This window comes from Tarenaya hassleriana, unplaced genomic scaffold (assembly GCF_000463585.1).
Source record: "Tarenaya hassleriana unplaced genomic scaffold, ASM46358v1 Cleome8, whole genome shotgun sequence".
NCBI lineage: Eukaryota > Viridiplantae > Streptophyta > Magnoliopsida > Brassicales > Cleomaceae > Tarenaya > Tarenaya hassleriana.
This window is the reverse complement of record NW_010970490.1, coordinates 1300426-1320436: the sequence shown is the minus strand read 5'-3', so window position 1 is coordinate 1320436 and position 20011 is coordinate 1300426. Positions and strand designations below refer to the sequence as shown.

The window sequence follows — 20011 nt, the reverse complement described above, 5'->3', positions numbered from 1 at the left end:
TGAACCTGCTTGTGTTTTGTCATAGTAAACTGTTTTTGTCGCATCATCATCATCATCATCATCATCATCCTCCTCATCATCATCCTCATCATCAACTCCATCCACATGCGTTCCCTTTCTATTTTCGACAGAGACTCCAGCAAGTTCCTTAGCTTCCTCAAGCTCGTCTGGGGTTGAAGCCAATGATAACAACACATTCTTGGCTTTCTGATCAGGTGGCAGCCCACAAGTTTCCATCTCCTTGTACCAAGAAACAGCGCTCCCAAAACCCTTGCACCTCCCAAATGCATCCATGATAGTGGTTAAGATGGTTTGATTACCTCTTATGCCACTTAACCTCATCTTTTCATATACCTCCATGATCTTCTCGAGGTCGTTTGCTTTGGCATACCCTTTTATCATTGTCCCGTAGGTGATGATGTTGGGTTCAAAACCGTCCGTTTTTAACCTCTTGAAGAATTTTTCGGCACCTTCCATGTCACACGCATTCACATATGCTGATAACATAGTTGTGTAAGAACAGAGATCTGGATAAAACCTGGGAGGAAAGAAGTTATGTTACATTCAACCATCTAAAAAGACGAGACAAATTTAGCATGCAAGCATCTGACAAGGGCTCTGCAGTTCACTTTGCAAGGAAATCAACAAAGTGAAATCCTCCAAGTACGGGAATAACTAAAGGAGAGGTGCTCCTAGAGAAGATTTGAAGCAGTAACACAACAATGGATACTTAGAAATAATTTCTACCTGTCACGTCTCATGCACTTGAAGACTGTCTTCGCTTGCTCCACCATCCCAGAAACCGCGAATGCATCAAGCAATATGTTATATGCTCTATGCGTTGGCCTGAAGAAGATAAATGACTATATACACTATAACTGACAAGATTATATCCAACTAAAAAAATGATGGATTTAGCATTGTATTCAGCCCGGCAGGAATCTACTCCAGAAAAATATCCAGCCACAGACAAAAGTCACAGGAGTCAGAAATCTAAAAATCGAAAAATCCAACATAAAAGATGGCAATACCTACTGACCTTACACCAGCATCCAGCATCTCTTCAAAAACAGCAAGAGCTTCTTCCTCTCTTCTGGCTTTTCCATATGCACTGACAAGCAAGGCATAACTGACAACATCGGGTTGAAGACCAGCTCTCTGCATCTGAAGTAAATATTCAATTCAAATGATTAGATAATCATATCACAAATGGGGAAACAAATCTCTTGAGGGTGATTGTAATAAGGTTTAGGCCCTAACTCCACCACAAAAGCTAGCTTAGGAGTGGAGGTTTGACCCTCCTTATATATTGGCCCCAAATCCCTCTCTTTTTCCAATGTGGAACACTTATCAGATTGCTCATACCAACAATAAAACAGATAAAAAGGATCATGTAACATAAAGTAGGAAAGGACTTTTGAGTAGACCTGGTCGTAAATCTTGGAAACTTCTTTATAATTATTTTCGAAGGACATAAGGCTGTTGTAAGTGACAGTGGAATGTGGCACCCCTTTCTCAGCCATTAGTGCAAATAGTTTACGAGCCTTGTCGTAGTGCCCAGCTTTCTTGTTCATGTATATCATCATGTGGTACATTTTCTGGTCCGGCTTCATTTGGGATTTCTCCGCATTGAGGAGAGTCTCGAAAACTTCTTCCGCCTCTTTATACTTACTCGCCTGCAGCACAAATTTGAAGGAGACTCACTAAGCCATAAGCACAAGAAATTAATTTATGAAAACTATTGCAATGCATGTAACACATATGAGAATATTTGAGCTTTAATGATCACCTCTACAAATGTTTTAAGTATAATTTGGTAAGTCAAAGCAGAAGGTTCTGGGCCTGATGACTGCATCCTCCGAAAGATAGCTTCAGCATTGTTGTATTTTCCTCCTCTTCCGTAAGCTTCCATTAGAGCGGTATAGGATATCACGTTTGGCTTGTAGCCCATTTTTTTCATTGTGCTTAAAACCCTTTCAGCCCCATTGAAATCCCCTAGTTTCCCACAAGCTGTAATAAGCATCAGAAAGTCCATTTCGTTGAAATTCCACCAGCTCTGTGTTCTAAGCCATTCAAGAATCTGGAGGATAAAGCAAACAAGGAAAAATCCACCAGATAATGTGACATGCTAACTTGGTAACAATCAGAAGCTAATAGATTTATACACCAATGCAAATTGTTTCCTCAAGATCTTTGCAAAGGGTCAAATATTCTAATATTCCCAATGATAATCATGCCCGTAGAGAACTTCTCCGGTATCTTAACAGATGCCGCTTTGGACAATGGCAATATCATAAGCCTCAAACAATTCAGAAGCCTCATATGATAGATCTACCTAGAGCGAGCCACGGTCAAAATCAAATTGGAAACTTTCTTGAGCAAATATGCAATTGAAAGTCTGTTCGGTTATGGGGATCTTCTACTCACAAGCTTCATTCAGGCAAAGAAAAACACATATATCCTCAACCGGGTCTACACAGATAACCATGACCGTTTAGCAAGATTGGAATATATAAGGACTGATTCTGCATACCTCACTCACAAGTTTCCACTTCTTTAGCTGCTTAAATCTGACCAAGGTGCCCAAAACAAGGTCCCTTGGGAGACCTTGGTCACTGCCGTTTCTATACTTTCGAAGCACCGCGACAGCAGAATCCGTCTCTTCGATCTCTTTCATTAGTCCTCTCCACCTCTTCTGATCTTCTTCGTCAGCTGCATCCTTGAATACCTCCATTTTCCTCCTCTTCTGCAAGAATTTCCTTGGTGCCAACATTCCCATGCAAACAACTCTAAATCTACTCTGAATTCTGACGCCGCCATTTTTAATGCTACTTTGTACGTTCCTTAGGCTGACACAAATATAAGAAATCCGGAGTCTGTTAATACCAAAAGACACAATTAGTCGAAACAAAACCATCAACCTACGAGAACAAATTTCGACAAAAAAAAATATCTCTCAAAAAACTCGATGAACCGACTTGTTCGGACAACGGAAACAGCATAAACCCAAGTAGTCCTAAAAGCTCACGCAAAACCAACTCATAAAAGCACAGCTACAACTAACACAATCGGTTAAAATTACAGAACCAAACCCAGTTTACGCATGCCCGCAAATGTATCCAGAAAAAGTCCTCTCCTTTACATATATTTCTCCGTACCCATCAACGAAACCATCAAATTATCCCTTTTTAAGCAAAATCATGACCCAAAAAAAAAACATTGCCCCCCAAAACGGCGAAGAGAAAAGGGGTGAAACCTAGAGTAGGGCAGAGAAAATGAAACCTCTGATTACTTGATGGAACTGAAACGAATGGCTTAAGAAATAGAGTCTGTGACATCTCAAGTTCGAAGCTTTATGGAGGAGGAAGAGAAGAAGAAGAAGAAGGCGTCTCTTCTTTCGACTTCTTATCCTTCGAAATGGATATTTACAAACAACACCGAATTAAGGGGAAAAAATAACCAAGTTGAAGAAAAAAAATAAAAGAAAAATATAAGGCCGGAGGGCTGGTATAAGTGAATTGACGAAAACACCCCTTGTGGGCGCTCAAAATTACGCCGTTTCGGCGAAGCTGTTCCGTTCGTGTTCCTCAGACAACGGACCACGTACGGCTCCGAAGACTCCGTAAGATCAAAAAACGAGGAACACAGGAACGAAAGACATTTCGCAGAGCAGAGGAAAAAGGTTGCTTTTTTTCTTCTTCTTCATTTTCTTCTTTGGGGCTTCTGTCAAACAGATTCGAGATCTGATTTTTTCTTCTCCCCAACCTCTGATCCGATTTTCTCGGCTGGCAAAATTCTTGAATGCAGCTTCTTCAGGTCGTCGATTCGATCGGTTTCCGGTGACTTCTCTGGCCCGCCGCCGCATTCCGTTGTCTGTTCGAAATATGACTAATGACCGGAGGTACGGAGGATTATTCCGTTCCCTCTTTCTCTCTCTTGTTTCTTCAGTTTCTTGGGAGACGATTTCAGATCAAAAGGAAGGGATTTGAAAAACGTGCATTGTTCATGGTTGAGAATTTGCCTGAACGTTGATCGCCGCCGGCTAAAGGCCATGGCGTTGACGAAATCGTTTCTTGTGAGGTCCCACGTTGCAGGAATTCCTGTTGAATTTGGAATTGCATTTTCCTGGTAAACCAAGCAATACAAATTTGTAAACAAACTAAACTGGGAACAGGAGAAGGAAATGGGTATAGTTTGTGATTCTTCAAGAGAATGATTGGCAACATTCTTAGGATGTCTGTTTGTTGAGGGGGAAAAGTCGGAGTCAGAAAGAAAGATGACAAAGTTAGGCTTTTGTCTTAGGGCTTGGATGTCTCATTTGGTGGGTCCTTTAAAGATGTGAAACTAATGGTTAAGATGTCTGGTTTCTGCGAAATTCTGGGTTAGAATATTTGTCTCGATGCATGACTAACTGAAAAGGAAGAAAGATATGGACTGAAATCGATGACAATGAAAGATTTTCTGGAATCCACCTCAAAGATTGAGCTTTTCAGAGTCCACCCAAAGAACTAGCACTCGAATCCTTTGTTCTACTTATGGAAAGTTTGATCCTTGTATTACAGCTAAACCGGACGAGGAACAGGATCCCAGTAATGATAAGACACCTTATTGTTTAATCCTCGATACGTTATCCATTCTTTCCGCATGCTCATTGTTACGCTTGTTCTTATTTGTTCAAAGTGCTGCAGTTGCGAGCTATGATGGATTGGTGTTTGGACTGCTGAAAAGATAAAAGAGAGGGAGTCAAATATATGCGGAAAATTAAAGGTGAAAAATGCTCGAAAACCAATATGCAGAGGGTAGCGAGAATGGGGAAGATGAGCTCGTCCGAAAATTGTGTGCAAATGGGATTTGCATGAAAACCACAGAAGTTGAAGCAAAGCTCGATGAGGGAAATATTCAAGAGGCAGAATCTTCTCTGAGAGAGGGATTATCTCTCAATTTTGAGGTAAGTGATTCCGGAGTCATATCTGATTCAATGTGATCATGGTCTGAAACATTTGATCGATATTGCTTGAGCTAGTATGAGAATGATGGAAAACATATCAAATACGAATTAGCATTGCCTTCTTCATGTGTATAACATGACATGACTCCTAAAGTGATTTTCCTGATGTCTCTAGTACGAGGTTGTACTCTTTGAGTTTGACAACGTGATAGTACCAGACTGGTAATTTGGCTAATTTCGAATTCAGGCATTGGCACATTATATGGCGAGGCTTAAGGCCTTTCTAAGGCGAGGAACTACTTGTATTTCTTGCAGAACAAACTCGTTTTCATCAGTGCAAAGACATTGAATGGTTCACTGAGCTAGAAAACTGTTGATTGGTTTTCGGGATTTTATTGCTTGTCTTTTGGATTGAAACATGTATCAGTTCTTATACTAGTGGAGTTCCATGCTGTGTGTACTTCAACCATCTTTCCTTTTTATTACTAGGAGTGGGACATAGAGCAGTTGTCTGGAAAGGATTGTTAAACTCTCTTATTCTTCTTTCCGACATGTATGTTTACTTACATGCATTGTACTTCGAGTTCAACTTTGATGATACATCCTTCAAGCTGATACTAGAGGTAGTCTATAGTGTGGATAAAATCGATAGATTTCGGGATTAGCATTTAAGTGTCTGCTAGTTGATTCTGCTTCCCGAGTCACGGAAAAAATACTTGTTGATAAATGCATCTGCTCTTTCTGTTTGCATCAGATCCAGTTGGCTAAGAGCTGAATCATACTTATCCCATCATTTTAAACTTTGAAAGGGCATATTTATTCTTTCAATGGCATGATTTCTCCGGGTTTCATGGTTTACTACATTTTACAGGAGGCGAGAGCACTTCTTGGAAGGTTGGAGTACCAAAGAGGGAATCTAGAGGGCGCCCTTCGTGTGTTTGAAGGTATCGATCTCCATGCAGCCATACAGCGGTTGCAGGCATCGGTCCCTGAGAAGCCAGCTCCTAAGAAAAACCGTTCCCGTGATTCAAATCATTCGGTTTCACAACATGCAGTTAGCTTGCTCCTCGAGGCTATATATCTGAAGGCCAAATCCCTTCAAAAGCTTGGAAGATTAACCGGTGAGTCTTTTTTTTTCCATCAAGAATTCAGTGTTAAGACTAAATAAAAGCTAGTTGAATGTAATAACGAGATACGGAAAGAAAGAAAACGGAAGAGAAGAATCTGCTCGGTCTTCCTCTAAGCCCTTTCTTTGTTGGTTTCACAGAGGCTGCTCGTGAATGTAAAAGTGTTCTTGATTCTGTGGAGAAGATATTTCAACTGGGAATACCCGATGCTCAAGTGGATAACAGACTTCAGGAGACCGTTAGCCAAGCTGTAGAACTGCTCCCGGAGCTCTGGAAAGAGGCTGGCGATTATCAAGAAGCGATATCGGCTTATAGAAGGGCACTTCTCAGCCAGTGGAATCTAGACAATGACCGATGTGCTCGGATTCAGAAATGTTTTGCCGTGTTCCTCTTACATTGCGGAGTGGAAGCCAGTCCCCCGAGTTTGGGTTCTCAGATTGAGGGATCTTATGTGCCGAGAAATAACTTAGAAGAGGCCATACTTCTTCTGATGATCCTTCTGAAGAAATTCAACCTTGGTAAGGCGAAATGGGACCCATCGGTAATCGAACACCTCACTTTTGCGCTCTCTCTGTGCAGTCAGACTTCTGTTTTGGCGAAACAGCTTGAGGAAATCATGCCGGGTGTCTTCAATCGTGTCGAGCGTTGGAACAGTATGGCTCTTTCGTACAGTGCAGCCGGGCAGAGCAGTGCCGCCGTGAATCTGTTGAGGAAGTCTCTGCATAAACACGAACAGCCCGATGATCTGGTGGCTCTCTTGATGGCTGCAAAGCTCTGCAGCGAGGATCCTCGGCTCGCGGAAGAGGGTGCCAGCTATGCTCAGAGAGGTATAGACCATGCTCAAGGGATGGATGAGCATCTGAAAGGTGTCGGCTTGCGAATGTTAGGTCTTTGTTTGGGAAAACGAGCGAAAATCTCCTCGTCCGATTTCGAAAGATCCCGATTCCAGTCAGAAGCGTTGAAAGCTTTGGACGGAGCTGTAGCTTTCGAGCACAACAACCCGGATCTGATCTTCGAATTAGGCGTTCAATACGCGGAGCAACGGAATCTAAAGGCTGCTTCACGTTATGCAAAGGAGTTCATCGACGCGACTGGAGGTTCCGTGCTGAAGGGATGGAGATTCCTCGCCCTCGTTTTATCGGCTCAGCAACGTTTCTCGGAGGCCGAGGTCGTGGTCGATGCCGCTTTAGACGAGACCGCTAAATGGGATCAAGGGCCGCTTCTCAGGCTGAAAGCGAAGCTGAAGATCGCTCAGTCGAAGCCGACAGAAGCCATCGAGACATACCGTTATCTACTTGCTTTGGTTCAAGCCCAGAGAAAATCTTTCGGACCACTCAGAAGTGTAACTCAGGTTCCATTTTTCTCAGACCGTATCTCCAGTCTATGAGATCAAGTTTTTGTCTTTTTATATGCCACCTTTTTTCCGACAAACTACAGTTGGAGGAAGACAAAGTCAACGAGTTCGAAGTCTGGCATGGATTAGCGAATCTGTACTCCAGCCTCTCGCACTGGAACGACGTGGAAGTATGTCTGGAAAAGGCCAGAGAACTGAAACAGTACTCTGCATCAATGCTGCATACAGAAGGCAATCACTCTGTCACTTTTCAACTGGGAAACTGTTACAGTTTCAGTACCATAATGTCTGAATTTTTTTCGTGGTTGTCAGGTCGGATGTGGGTGGGACGAGGAGACGGGAAAGCTGCGATATCGGCATTCTTGGACGGTCTGTTATTGGACCCAACTTCGGTTCCATGCATAGTGGAGCTGAGCTCGCTGCTGTCGGAGAGAGGGAAAGATCACAGTCCGACGCTACCGGTGGTGAGAAGCCTGCTGTCTGACGCGTTGAAGTTGGACCCGACGAACCGGATGGCATGGTACTACTTGGGGATGGTTCACAAACACGACGGACGCGTGGCTGATGCCACGGACTGCTTCCAGGCTGCGTCCATGCTCGAAGAGTCCGACCCCATTGAGAGCTTCTCGACCATTCTTTGATCTGGACAAAGGTGTCCACTCTACTCAAGCACCCCGTCCCCACCTTGTGAGATAATATACACGATATATATAAAAATCCTATATATTGATTTTGTTGTTTTATTTATGTACAATCTTTTCTCCGTTATGGTTTCAGCTGAATATATATATATATATAACGGTTCCATGACTTTCATAAGCGTACGAGTTACATTGTAGTCATTGATTTTGATTTTTCATTCATATGCTAAAAAATCTAGCTGGCAATTATAGAAAGAATCCTCAAAAAATCATCATCTTAAAAAAGGGTTCTATGGATTTCTTGCATAACAAGAAACCGTTACTAGCTCATCCCAAAAAGAGTGAGTGTGATGTCAGGAAACGGGCATCAAGGAAACAAGAGCTTGAGATGGCTGAGGAAGTAATCAGAGACGATCTGATTAGTTCTCTGAGTCGGGTGGAAAGCGTCCCAGAAGACAAAAGCGTCGGCATCAGTACATGTGAAGGGATTGTCATGGCTGCACAGAAACCCCATCTCGAACGTTCCTGTCCCGCAACACGCAGTTCCTGCCTCCTCCAGTCCTGCATGCATTCCCATATCCATTTTCCAATTCATCTTTCTTGATTCTTATTCGAAAGGAATCTTCGATGATTTCAGATACAGAAGATTCTTTGGACTTTACCGAAAACGGAGGGTCTGTTCACAAGCTCCCATACAATATCGTACGGATCAGCGAAGAATATCTTCATGCCGCGAAGCTCCATGTTCAGTTTCCCCACCAGTTTCTTCAACCTCCCGTTGAATTCCAGCGCCAGATCGTTGAGGCTCTTCACGCAGCTCTCCGGTTCGTCAAAGTTCGTGGCTCTTTCCAATGGCAGACAACCCATGGGAGAAATCCCAGTGAACGACATCTTTCGAGCCCCCAGCCCGTACAGTTTCCTTAAAAACCCTTCTGCGATTCCGACAAGAAAATCTTGGTACTGTTGGATGGTGAACTGAGATCTCCTGTCGGGCAAAGTGAAGTAGTTCTCGAGGAAGTCGTTGGTTCCGATGCTGACGACGTACAGAGCTTCTCGGATGATCGTCGTAGCTTTTCTCCGGCCGAGGTTGTCCGCGAGTTTGTGTTGGTATTCTTTGTAATATTCGATTTCTTTCCACAGTGGAATCACTCCCTGTAATATCCAATCATCGTGCCATATTTAGGAAAAAAAACCCTAACTTCTATAAATAGTCATGTATCTCAAATCATGCATGAAGCATTTTCCTATATATATTATATATATATATAGATATGCCACACTTTCGAAAAAGGTCATATTTTTACGCAAGTGTATATATATAGAGACCGACAAAAGTGTATAGTGAGATGGGTGGAGGGAGGGGGGCTTACTAATATGTCGGCGGTAGCATTGTCGTAGCCGGTGCCGGCGGAAGCGAAGCAGACTCCGGTGGAGAAATCGGAGATATTGTAGGAAGGGTCGAGATAAGCAGGAACTGTCGGCTTCAGACCGTAGGCTTCGGAGATGAAATCGGAGGAGAGACGGCCGTTGGAGAAGCGGCCGGTAGGTTCCCCGCCGGGGAAATCGCGGCCGTAGGGTTCGAAGTCGGCCCTGGCAATGGTCGGAATGAAGTTGTTGTTGCCGGAATCCACGGTGGAGTCGCCGAATACTATGATCGCCGGCACTTTTGCTCCGGCGATGGAAACTGTAGTAATAAGAAACCACACAGTTATTGCTATTACTATGCATATTGTCGGTGAATGTGATTGTATCCCCATACCCAATCGTTTTAGGTAGACGGCGATACACTGGGCTAATATTTATATATATATGTGTGTAAGTGTATATATACACGTGTACGCGTGCGTAGATACTTGTATATGTACGTACGATATGTATAATATGGATTCATTTCAATTATAGGTATATGGTAATGGTATACAGACCCGTGCCATGGCAATGGTTAGAAAACGTAGGGATTCTATTCACGTGTGTAATCGTTTCTTGTAAGGAAACAATTTATATAGACCTCTCCTTTTAATGACCGGAAAATTATATGATTGACTTAGCATAAAGTTACAACATTATAAATATGGATTTAAAATAAAAAAAAATACGGAAAATATAGGTGGAATATTTATTGCGAATTTTAATGTATTAAGATGCATGCATGGATGGGACACGCCCAACGAGCTGACGATACAGTTATATTACTTATTATGTACGGCTTCTTCAATTTTTTTTTAAATTTTCGATCTTAGCAACATATATTAAGAAATTCATATGATATATATATTTTGTATTGGGATACTAAAATTCCATCCTAGAAAGAAAATCATAAGTTCATAGAAAGTAGGTGGAGAGACAGATTTCATGATGTGGAATATTAAATTTGGCAGATAGAAATGGTTAGTGGACGGGACAAGATTGGTCGTATTTATTCCTCCCCACATGGACTATAATAATACCCTACTAATCAATGACTTCAAAAATCTTTTCTTTATATATATATAGTGAAGGAGATTATAATTAATTACCAATGACAATATTTTTTTTTTTTATAACCAGGATGGTTCTCCGGGCCTTCGACCCGACTACATCCACCCTAGGCCTGAGACCAGCCTTTGTATATGGACCATTTTGATCCAGAAATTACATCCCTCCCTATCAGTGGAATCGAACCCATGACCTCGAAGATGACTTTGCCACCTCTAACCACTGGACCACCCACTGTTGGGTCCAATGACATAATTTGTTCCATAATACGCCGTTCTAATTTTGTATTTTGTGCAGATTGTAAAAATAAAATGGATGTTTAATCTCATTCTTTTATTTTATTTTTGTCTGTTCCGATGTTAAACGTTTGTCTTTTTCCTTGAAAATTCTATATTTTATATTATTATACAAAAGGTGAAATAAAATAATAGAATTCGCATTGAATCAAGAATAAATATAAAAATATAATGGAATAAAAACGACTTTTAAATAAACAATTTACTAATAAAAAGACATTTAAGTCTAATCTAAACAAAACTCAAATAAATATTTTTTTAAAAAATAAAAATTCTAAAATTAAATGAATCAAAAAACGCAAAATTCTTTTTATTATCACACTTTTAAACGCAATATTCTTTTATTCTGTGACGTTTTGTGTGTGTGCGTGTGAATATAAATGTTAAATATTGGGCAGTGTTGGAATTAACATTTTGATAAGATTAGTTCTGTTTTGTTATTTTGGGCCATGTTTGGATTCGTGAGTTCAATTCCACTCTACAAACTCTTATTCATTAAAGGGCCGAATCCGACACATGCTGCGAGTGGTCTGATTGGGCCTTCTTTATATTTTTTTTTTCATGTCATATATATATCATCACCAATGTATATAATTAGATATTTTTTTTAATATGTATACATTACAGAATTTAAAGAAAATAATATCCGAAAACACAAATTTAATGCATTCATGTGTATAACTTATCTATTGGGATTACGTGCACGAGTAAAAATGTTTGTTAGGTTCGGATTAGAAGAAAATGAAAACATGGAAAACCAATCTGTGCAAGCGTTGGACTCTTGACTTGTTGGTATGTACATTGGTGAGTCTCTCAATGCTATGGGGTTTGACCAACTTTCTTTAAACGGAAGAAGTATTATTTATTTAATCTTTTAGTTAGGCAAAAATAGAACATGAAATCGACCTAATCTCACGTTTGACTTTGACTTTGACTTCGTGTCTTCAATACATACTATGATGGTTTTAATGCAGAATTTAGTACATATAATCGAATCATAATTTGTTATGGGCTTGGATTGATTGGTCCATATTTTCCCAATACGTGTTACTGAGGCTATTTTATTATTGGTAGTTGACAAAGCTTCTCGTCGGATTGGTCATTACTCGACAACAACAAGAGTAGTATTTATTTATTATTATTATTGTTATTATTATTGCGTGGTGCCAAAAATCAGACCGAAGAAAACCTTTTTTAACCGAGTTGAATCGGTCCCTTTGGAGACTGACTCACTTTCCTCTCTCTCTCTCCTCCACAACACCAAAGAGAGGTCTTCTCTTCTCCGTGTTACCATTTCTACCGGACTTTTGCGTTTCCTCTGCACTTTCGAGCAAGATCTTTTATTCTTTTGTGTTTTGTCGGCAGCCCAATGTCGACCGTACTCTGTCTCATTCTTTGTTTGGTCTTCTTCTCGGCGTTTTCCTCTGCCTCTGCCTCTGCAGCTCTCGCCGGAAACTATGGGAACAACATCTCGAGCCTTGCAGGCTTTCACTTCCCCGATCCGCCGAGTTTCAGCTCTGTTTCTTATCCCACAAGCAATGACTGCAGCTTCTCCTCGCCGGATGATTGGACCGGAGAATTCCCCGGCAACAACACGGTGAGGCTTCACCTGAAGCACCGTGAGATTAACCGAGAAACCGACCGGAAGAAATCGGTCGTTCAGCTCAACGTCAGAGATCTCACAAGAATCCAGACGCTTCACAGACGTGTTAAGGAGAAGAAGAACCAGAACATGGTCTCAAGGCTGCAACAACTGAGAGGGAGTGAGAAACAAGAGAAGGTGAAGACGACGATTACCTCGGCCATTCCTCCGGCGAATTCTCCGGCAGAGCTGTCCAGTCAGCTCGTGGCTACGTTGGAGTCCGGCATGTCACAGGGTTCCGGTGAATACTTCATGGACGTTTTGGTGGGCACACCACCAAAACACTATTCTTTGATTCTTGACACAGGAAGCGACCTCAATTGGATCCAGTGCCTACCTTGCTATGACTGTTTCGAGCAAAACGGGACTTTTTATGACCCCAAAGCGTCTACTTCCTTCGCAAACATAACATGTCGTGACCCAAGATGCAGTCTTGTCTCATCCCCTGATCCTTTGGAACCGTGCAGGTCAGATAACCAATCATGCCCTTACTTCTATTGGTATGGAGACAGCTCGAACACAACTGGAGACTTCGCAGTGGAGACCTTCACGGTTAACCTAACGACAGGGAGCGGGAACTCGGAGTACAAGAAGCTGGAAAACGTGATGTTTGGCTGTGGACATTGGAACCGGGGTCTCTTCCACGGTGCGGCAGGGCTTCTCGGGTTAGGAAGAGGTCCTCTTTCATTTTCGTCACAGCTCCAGTCTCTATATGGCCATTCCTTTTCCTATTGCCTGGTTGACAGAAATAGTGATGCTAATGTCAGTAGCAAGTTGATATTCGGGGAAGACAAGGATTTGCTGAGCCATCCAAATCTAAATTTCACTACTTTTGTGGCCGGGAAGGAGAATCCTGTAGATACATTTTACTATGTACAGATAAGATCCATTCTTGTTGGTGGTGAGGTTCTGAATATACCTGAAGGGACGTGGAATATCTCGTCTGATGGTACCGGAGGGACGATCGTTGATTCGGGTACGACTCTAAGTTATTTTGCTGAACCTGCGTATACCATTATCAGGGACAAGCTCTTAGAGAAGCTGAAAGGAAAGTACCCGGTGTTTAGAGATTTCCCCATTCTAGATCCTTGCTTTAACGTGTCTGGCGTGGAGGAGAAGGTTGAGCTTCCAGAACTAGGAATCACCTTTGCAGATGGTGCTGTCTGGAATTTCCCGGTCAAGAACACATTCATCTGGTTGGACGAGAGTTTGGTCTGCCTAGCAGTTCTTGGCACACCCACATCAGCTTTTTCTATCATCGGGAACTACCAGCAGCAAAATTTCCATATAATCTATGATACAAAGAAGTCCAGGCTAGGGTTTGCGCCCATGAGCTGTGCCGATATTTAACCTCTTGTGATCACACTCATGAGGATATTAGACCGACTGTACACAGGAGGAACAAATTTTTCCCTTCATGTTTGGCTCTTTTGTAGATTCCTTCAAACAACATGTAACACAGAAGATCTCAAGGAAAAGATTATACCAGCTATTTTATTATTTGACACACTCTGGATAAGTTACAACTAAAAACTCTGCTGCTATATGCATTTTCTAAGAAGGACATTCAGGGGAAGAGTTGGACATAACCAGTTAGAACAGCAATCCCTAGAATCACAAATGGCGGGAGGATTACAAACGCGCCTATCGTAGCAAAGAGCACGGAATCATTCCTCTGAGAGACTTCATCAAGGTATGATTGCCTCCTAATGTTCCTTTTCTGAGAAATGGTCAAGAATTTGGGACTCACTTTCTTTAGGTTTTTACCCATGGGTATGGTGAAATCGCCGTCTCTGTCGCCGACAAGCTGAGCCAGCTGGTCGCGGATTGAGAGATTCCTCGAGCCACCAATCCCGTCACTCAAGTACCCTGACCTCGAGGAAATTGTGCATATTAGAAAAAACCAATGTTCTACTCGGGATCTAAATGCAAGCAAGAGAGCCAAAATGGCGATCGCATACCGTCCAAGAAATCGAGTTGCGTCCTTGCCGATGATAATGAACCTTCAAGGAAAGAAACAGATGGTTTTTAAAACGCATGAAATGGGTTTCCCATCAACGTATTCAGAAAGAAGCAAACAGATGAAGAACGTCTCCGTTCCAAACGGAGCAATTCAAGGTTAGTCAAACTTCAGAGCACAATTAATTACACATGAATCATGAAACGGATCAGCGAGTATATTAGGATCACACAACTTGAAAACGAAATTGCAAATGGCATCGATCGAAAAGGCAAGTTCTGTAGTCGAACATACGAACCTGAGAAAGAAGGAGAGGGATCGTCGTCGGTGGCGCCGCTCTCGCTCCGCCCAGATCGAACGCGTGTTTCGGAAGGAGAGGGAGGAGGGAGTTGCTGGAACAGATGATGTCTCTGTTTGACTGAAGGCGACGACGAAGAAGACGAAGAAGACGAAGAAGAGTGAAGAGAGGTGGAGAAGAAGAAGTTCAAGGCCATGACTTTTTTTTTTTTAATCAGGAGATTTCAATTTCTTCGAGAGGCTGGGAAATTTTTAAATTTATTTGGGAGAAATTTGAATTCAATTTTTATCAAATGCGGAAACAAAAAAACAATTGAAGACATTGCGACTCCACTGGGGATCGAACCCAGAATCTCTGGTTCCGTAGACCAGCGCCTTATCCATTGGGCCATGGAGTCATTTTTATTATATATACATAATTTTAGAAACTTTAATAATTTCAAAGGCACGTGAGGTACACGTGCCAACGGGCTCCTGCAAAAGCCTGACGAAATTGGGCTGTAATCCACCAAGCACCGATCACTGTGAATGTGCTGATTAAATTTAAATCTAAATATCTATTTTTCTTAGGATCCGCTCCAACAATTGATAACTGTTCCTTCAATGTTTATATTTAAAAATATAAATTATTTATTTGGAATATATAGAGTATATATAGTTTTATTAGTTAGGAAACTGTGATTTCAACTAACTGTTCACAGAATTGATTTTCCTTGAAACAATACATTGCATTACAGTCACATGTTAATTCAAACCATTCTCTTACAAGAAATACGTATGTCTATGCATAGTTCTGTGGCACTGATGACTGACTGACAATGCTGAAGGATGTTATTAAAACTAAAAATTTACGTAAACGATGACGATTTTAAAAAAGGCAGAGACTTTATCCAAAATATATGCTTCAAATAAAGCCTCCATCATAGGCTTTAACATCTCATTAGGATATAATCTCAAATGAAAAGGCACTTTTGGGTTTACTTAAATTAAATCGTTTTTAATTTAATATATTCATAAATACGCACACATATATGTGTCACATATCTTACTGAAAAAAAAAACACCTTTATATATACGTATAACAACATACTATACTTATTTAGGATAGTGCCTTTGAGATTTGTCTTTTGTCCGCATCACAGTTTTAATTTCAATTTAATTTGATTCATTAACTAAGAAATTGATTTTAATTAAAAAAAATGGAGTTAAAAAGATTTTTCCTCTTAATTAAAATGTAAAGGATGAGATCAAACAAATAAATAAATTGTTAGATTCTTTTTTCATTTTTACTTCAAAAGACTTCAACCAGCTATAAATGCCACAGTTGTCAAAGGCCGCTTCATTGCTTTCCCTTCACTGTTCTCTCTCTCTCTCTCTCTCTCTCTCTCTCTCGTTTCCTCCATTGCAAACCGAGCTTCTTTACAGCTTTAGTAGATAGGGACCAACACCCATCTCACCCAACTTTGCCCTTTTCTTTTACCCTCACAAAATCTTTACAGCACATACATATTTCCGTCTTCACATCCCTTTACGTATGTATGTATGTATGTATATATATGCTTCCCATACACCATTCCTGGCATTTTGTTGCTTAGATTTTCCGGTTCATTTTCTGTTTCCTCGTTCGATTACCATGCCATAAAGCCGGTTTCTTTTTGGTAGATGTTTCTAGTTTTGGTGGTGGGCTCAAAGCGACACTCGAGAGAGACTTCATCTGCAATTCAACTTTGGCATATCTATGCCAACTGCGTTCTCCTTTTTCTTCAGTTTGCTTCGGAAACAAAAAGAATGGAGCCCATTTTCCTTTGTTTCTTCTGCACCAAGAGGAAGATAGATCAAAAGGGCAAATCTTGGTTCACCACATTTTAAGGTTAATCATTTTTATCGCGATGCCCTTTTGTGTTTCTCTGTATTTGTCTCTTGCTTGGATAGGAAGTGATGCTTTTCCATGTCTTGAGAGTTGGGCTTTTTCCTTTCTCCCGATTTTTCTTACATCAGTATGCTTAGTTATCGCGATGCAGCTTAGTGCATATTACTTGTTTGTTGATATACCTCAACTAATTGTTGAATCCCTCCGAAGTTTTGCTTTTCTTCGTGTGTGTGTGCGCTTCTGCATGTGAATACATCTCTGGAAAATCTGGTTGTACGGACGTCTTACTTGAAATCATTAGATTCTTCCATTTGCTTGACAACTCAAGTTTTTCAGAGTGATTTAGAAGCAAATAGTTGTTAAAAACACTTCCTTTGCTTGTAAGATACGTGCTTTTGAATCATGGCATGATTGTTCTTTGTTCTAGGGCTTCTGCATGTGAAGCGTTTGGAAATTAGATGGGTTCTAGCCCTCTTGATGTATGCCGAGGTTATATGGCACGTTTTCTTGGTACCAGGTGTGAATTTTGCTAGGAGTTTGATCCAAAGTTGTGATTGGTGGCACTGTTTGATACAAGATCAAAGATGTCAACCGAGAGTTCTTTGAATGCTGAAATGTCGAAAACTATATCACTTTTTGGTCTAAAGGGTGTAAAGTTGTGGGTATTGATTTGTTTGGTAGTTGGCACGTTCATAGTTTTGGCTCTCTGCGTTTTATCTCTATGGATCATGTTCCGTCGAAAATCCAGAAGACCAGCTGACAAGTTTCCATTAAACCCGATACCACATGTCTCGAAAGATATCAGGGTTGACAGAGTTGGGTTTCAGAATCAGAACTCTCATCCCGAAAGCCTACGCCTCCCAGTAAACGAAAAATCCAGTGACAGAAACTCGGAGAAAATGTTGTCTTACTTGGGCAGAAGCAAGTCTAGTGACAATGATAGTTTGAGTCAATGTAGTTCCGCTCATCATCACGAGAGGGCTTGTAGTTTTCAATCCGGTGAAGAAGGGAGCTTTGGAACTGCTACTGCTCGGAAGCAACGTTCGTTATCATATGGAGGTCTTGTAACAGAATCACCCTTGGTTGGTTTGCCAGAAATATCGCATCTCGGTTGGGGACATTGGTTTACCCTTAGGGATCTCGAGCTAGCCACTAACCGTTTTTCTACAGAGAATGTGATTGGCGAGGGTGGCTATGGAGTAGTTTACAGGGGCAGACTCATCAATGGTGCAGAGGTTGCTGTGAAGAAGCTTCTGAACAATATGTGAGTTTCCTTATGTGAAATCAAAGGTTACATCATGCCTTATGTCTTGTTTCTTTAACAATCCTTGTCCCATATTGGAATCTTCAGGGGACAGGCTGAGAGGGAATTCCGGGTTGAAGTCGAGGCTATTGGTCATGTACGACACAAAAATCTCGTCAGGCTCTTAGGATACTGCATAGAAGGAGTTCACAGGTGAGGCTCTCTGACAGTAATGCTAATACAGTTTCTTCAATTCTGCTTTGTAAGTTTCACCATTATGGCAGGAGGAGAGATTTCCTCTGTAACTAGCTGGGTATCATGAGAAACAAGTCTCATGGCTAAATTTACATGTGGGCTTTGTGCAGGATGCTTGTTTATGAATATGTCAATAATGGTAACTTAGAACAGTGGCTACATGGAGCCATGCATCAACATGGCACTCTCACTTGGGAGGCCCGCATGAAGATCATTCTTGGTACTGCACAAGCGTAAGTTGTTTGAAAATGTTAACTCTTGAAATGTTGCTTGCTTAGATACAGGCTATATCATCTCTTCCTTTCTCGTTAGGACTATCAGATTTTTAAGCTGCCAATACAGAGCTTGCATGAAATCTAAATACAATTTTCATGTAGATAGTGAAACTGTTTGCATCTCAAAAATTTCCTTTTAAACACAATTTACAGGCTTGCTTATTTGCATGAAGCAATAGAACCCAAAGTAGTCCACAGAGACATTAAAGCAAGCAATATATTGATCGATGATGGGTTTAACGCAAAAATCTCTGACTTCGGGTTAGCAAAGCTCCTGGACTCGGGTGAGAGTCACATCACGACCAGGGTCATGGGCACTTTTGGGTAAGTGTAAAAAATGTGTACCCTTTTGGAGATTGATGTCTTTTGCGTCTGCATACTATATCCTTACTTGAGATCCTTTGAATGTGTTTTCAGCTACGTGGCACCAGAATATGCCAATACAGGTTTGTTAAATGAGAAGAGCGACATATACAGCTTTGGCGTCCTGCTTCTGGAGGCTGTGACCGGGAGGGACCCTGTTGACTATGGCCGTCCTGCGAATGAGGTAAAACTAATTATAAAATCTGTTTGTCATTACATCTGAAATTCGTTATGAATGTCGGGGAAATGCCCATTTCCAGGTGAATATGGTCGAGTGGCTGAAGATGATGGTTGGAACAAGAAGAGCTGAAGAAGTTGTTGATCAAAGCATTGAAGCCAAACCCACTACACGTGCCTTAAAACGTGCGCTTCTAGTGGCACTAAGATGTGTGGATCCTGAAGCAGAGAAAAGACCGAAGATGAGTCAGGTTGTAAGGATGCTTGAAACTGATGAACATCCCTTTCATGAGGTACAGATCCTTGTCCGTCATAAATGCATAAGAATTGCTGTGAATGCTATAAAAATCTTCAAAAATGTTGAGTTAGTGTGTATGTATGTATATTCTTTTGCAGGACCGGAGGAGGAGGAGCAGAACAGCGAGCATGGAGATTGTCGAAACTGAAGAGGAATCAACTGGCACAAGCAGAAGGCCTGCCCATTCAGATAGCCATACTTCAAACCCCGAGAAGGATCCTAAATAAGAAATCTGATCTGAGCACTTAATGAGATTTTGACTCGGGTAACCTCATGTTGTCCTGACTGTTTCTCTCTTTGGCAACTAATTACAACATTCCATACCTGCCTGTGGAGGAGAAATGAATCAGGTGAGAGGAAGAGTGTCATCCCCTCGTGATTTCAGATGATGAAAGATTCGTTCCTGTTGTATCTAACACCGAAGGAGTGATTAGTGATGGCCGGATCGAAAGGGAGTTTTTCCGATGCGTTTTCTTTTTTCGTGCATTTCTATTCGGTATCTTCTTTTTCTTTCTTCCCTTACATACTGAAGGATTCTCACCTGTTATGATGAATTAATTTATTTGATATTCCGTTGAATCTGTATATGTATATGTATAAGTAGATGTGTATGAGTATGTTCAAAGCTTTTCTATGTGTACAAAGGCAGGCATGCCCTGTCAGGGCAGATCAACGATGATGCCCTGTCTGCTGCTATCCATTGCCTCTGTCTAAGCCATTGATGCTCTGTCTGCAACAGTACAACAGAAAGTCTCCAATGAATATGGAAGATGACAAAGTTGAGCCCTAA

At 41.3% G+C, this 20011-nt stretch overlaps 6 protein-coding genes and 1 non-coding gene across 15 annotated transcripts in view; 3 read left to right on the top strand and 4 right to left on the bottom strand.

Annotated features, from left to right (window-relative positions):
• Positions 1-3438, bottom strand: part of LOC104802288 (pentatricopeptide repeat-containing protein At3g59040) — a 4073-nt gene extending 635 nt beyond the window's left edge. Inside the window, exons 1-7 of one of the 3 annotated variants that reach the window (XM_010525816.1) lie at positions 3283-3438; positions 2534-2876; positions 1790-2080; positions 1428-1676; positions 1040-1164; positions 748-846; positions 6-538 (exon numbers count right to left, since the gene is read on the bottom strand). In XM_010525816.1, coding sequence (XP_010524118.1) covers positions 6-538; positions 748-846; positions 1040-1164; positions 1428-1676; positions 1790-2080; positions 2534-2876; positions 3283-3338 — 1696 coding nt within the window. In that variant the 5' untranslated portion in view covers positions 3339-3438. The other 2 variants (XM_010525817.1, XM_010525818.2) reach the window with 2 other exon arrangements.
• A 94-nt stretch (positions 3439-3532) lies between these two features.
• Positions 3533-8234, top strand: LOC104802285. Of its 2 annotated transcripts, none has more exons than XM_010525812.1 (7): positions 3533-3682; positions 3808-3901; positions 4689-4948; positions 5820-6069; positions 6216-7426; positions 7513-7660; positions 7742-8234. In XM_010525812.1, exons 3-7 carry the CDS (start codon positions 4775-4777, stop codon positions 8068-8070), a joined length of 2112 nt encoding a protein of 703 aa, XP_010524114.1. In that variant the 5' UTR covers positions 3533-3682; positions 3808-3901; positions 4689-4774; the 3' UTR covers positions 8071-8234. The 2 variants fall into 2 exon arrangements, with proteins under 2 accessions (XP_010524114.1, XP_010524113.1); XM_010525811.1 differs by having other exon boundaries at positions 4681-4948.
• Positions 8144-9968, bottom strand: LOC104802286 (GDSL esterase/lipase At2g42990). Its single transcript, XM_010525814.1, has 3 exons — positions 9441-9968; positions 8733-9222; positions 8144-8631 (listed from the first exon to the last, which is right to left on the bottom strand). Exons 1-3 carry the CDS (start codon positions 9825-9827, stop codon positions 8438-8440), a joined length of 1071 nt encoding a protein of 356 aa, XP_010524116.1. The 5' UTR covers positions 9828-9968; the 3' UTR covers positions 8144-8437.
• Positions 9969-11906: 1938 nt separating this feature from the next.
• On the top strand, positions 11907-13975 carry LOC104802282 (aspartyl protease family protein 2-like). The gene has a single exon (XM_010525807.1). It carries the CDS (start codon positions 12211-12213, stop codon positions 13831-13833), a length of 1623 nt encoding a protein of 540 aa, XP_010524109.1. The 5' UTR covers positions 11907-12210; the 3' UTR covers positions 13834-13975.
• Positions 13952-14996, bottom strand: LOC104802283. Its single transcript, XM_010525808.2, has 3 exons — positions 14742-14996; positions 14445-14486; positions 13952-14352 (listed from the first exon to the last, which is right to left on the bottom strand). Exons 1-3 carry the CDS (start codon positions 14935-14937, stop codon positions 14051-14053), a joined length of 540 nt encoding a protein of 179 aa, XP_010524110.1. The 5' UTR covers positions 14938-14996; the 3' UTR covers positions 13952-14050.
• A 69-nt stretch (positions 14997-15065) lies between these two features.
• Positions 15066-15138, bottom strand: TRNAR-ACG. The gene has a single exon. It is a non-coding gene; the product is annotated as a tRNA-Arg (tRNA).
• Positions 15139-16097: 959 nt separating this feature from the next.
• LOC104802281 (probable receptor-like protein kinase At2g42960) lies at positions 16098-19850 on the top strand. Of its 6 annotated transcripts, none has more exons than XM_019201259.1 (9): positions 16098-16272; positions 16403-16610; positions 17038-17874; positions 17962-18066; positions 18219-18341; positions 18537-18707; positions 18801-18930; positions 19007-19216; positions 19320-19463. In XM_019201259.1, exons 3-9 carry the CDS (start codon positions 17195-17197, stop codon positions 19446-19448), a joined length of 1548 nt encoding a protein of 515 aa, XP_019056804.1. In that variant the 5' UTR covers positions 16098-16272; positions 16403-16610; positions 17038-17194; the 3' UTR covers positions 19449-19463. The 6 variants fall into 6 exon arrangements, with proteins under 6 accessions (XP_019056804.1, XP_019056803.1, XP_019056801.1 ...); XM_019201258.1 differs by having other exon boundaries at positions 16098-16276; XM_019201256.1 differs by having other exon boundaries at positions 16098-16284.
• Positions 19851-20011: the final 161 nt, after the last annotated feature.

Excerpts from the sequence above, each read along its gene's own strand:
- LOC104802285 (XM_010525812.1), top strand. The coding sequence starts at position 4,775 with ATGCTCGAAAACCAATATGCAGAGGGTAGCGAGAATGGGGAAGATGAG. Across the intron at positions 6,070-6,215 it reads AAAGCTTGGAAGATTAACCG|AGGCTGCTCGTGAATGTAAA; the intron begins GTGAGTCTTTTT and ends TTGGTTTCACAG. Across the intron at positions 7,427-7,512 it reads CACTCAGAAGTGTAACTCAG|TTGGAGGAAGACAAAGTCAA; the intron begins GTTCCATTTTTC and ends GACAAACTACAG.
- LOC104802286 (XM_010525814.1), bottom strand. The coding sequence starts at position 9,827 with ATGGGGATACAATCACATTCACCGACAATATGCATAGTAATAGCAATA. Across the intron at positions 9,223-9,440 it reads ATGCTACCGCCGACATATTA|GGAGTGATTCCACTGTGGAA; the intron begins GTAAGCCCCCCT and ends TGGATATTACAG. Across the intron at positions 8,632-8,732 it reads GAACAGACCCTCCGTTTTCG|GACTGGAGGAGGCAGGAACT; the intron begins GTAAAGTCCAAA and ends GAATGCATGCAG.
- LOC104802282 (XM_010525807.1), top strand. The coding sequence starts at position 12,211 with ATGTCGACCGTACTCTGTCTCATTCTTTGTTTGGTCTTCTTCTCGGCG.
- LOC104802283 (XM_010525808.2), bottom strand. The coding sequence starts at position 14,937 with ATGGCCTTGAACTTCTTCTTCTCCACCTCTCTTCACTCTTCTTCGTCT. Across the intron at positions 14,487-14,741 it reads TCCCTCTCCTTCTTTCTCAG|GTTCATTATCATCGGCAAGG; the intron begins GTTCGTATGTTC and ends CTTTCCTTGAAG. Across the intron at positions 14,353-14,444 it reads GCAACTCGATTTCTTGGACG|GGTACTTGAGTGACGGGATT; the intron begins GTATGCGATCGC and ends CCTCGAGGTCAG.
- LOC104802281 (XM_010525800.2), top strand. The coding sequence starts at position 17,195 with ATGTCAACCGAGAGTTCTTTGAATGCTGAAATGTCGAAAACTATATCA. Across the intron at positions 18,342-18,536 it reads ATTCTTGGTACTGCACAAGC|GCTTGCTTATTTGCATGAAG; the intron begins GTAAGTTGTTTG and ends CACAATTTACAG. Across the intron at positions 18,931-19,006 it reads ATGGCCGTCCTGCGAATGAG|GTGAATATGGTCGAGTGGCT; the intron begins GTAAAACTAATT and ends GCCCATTTCCAG.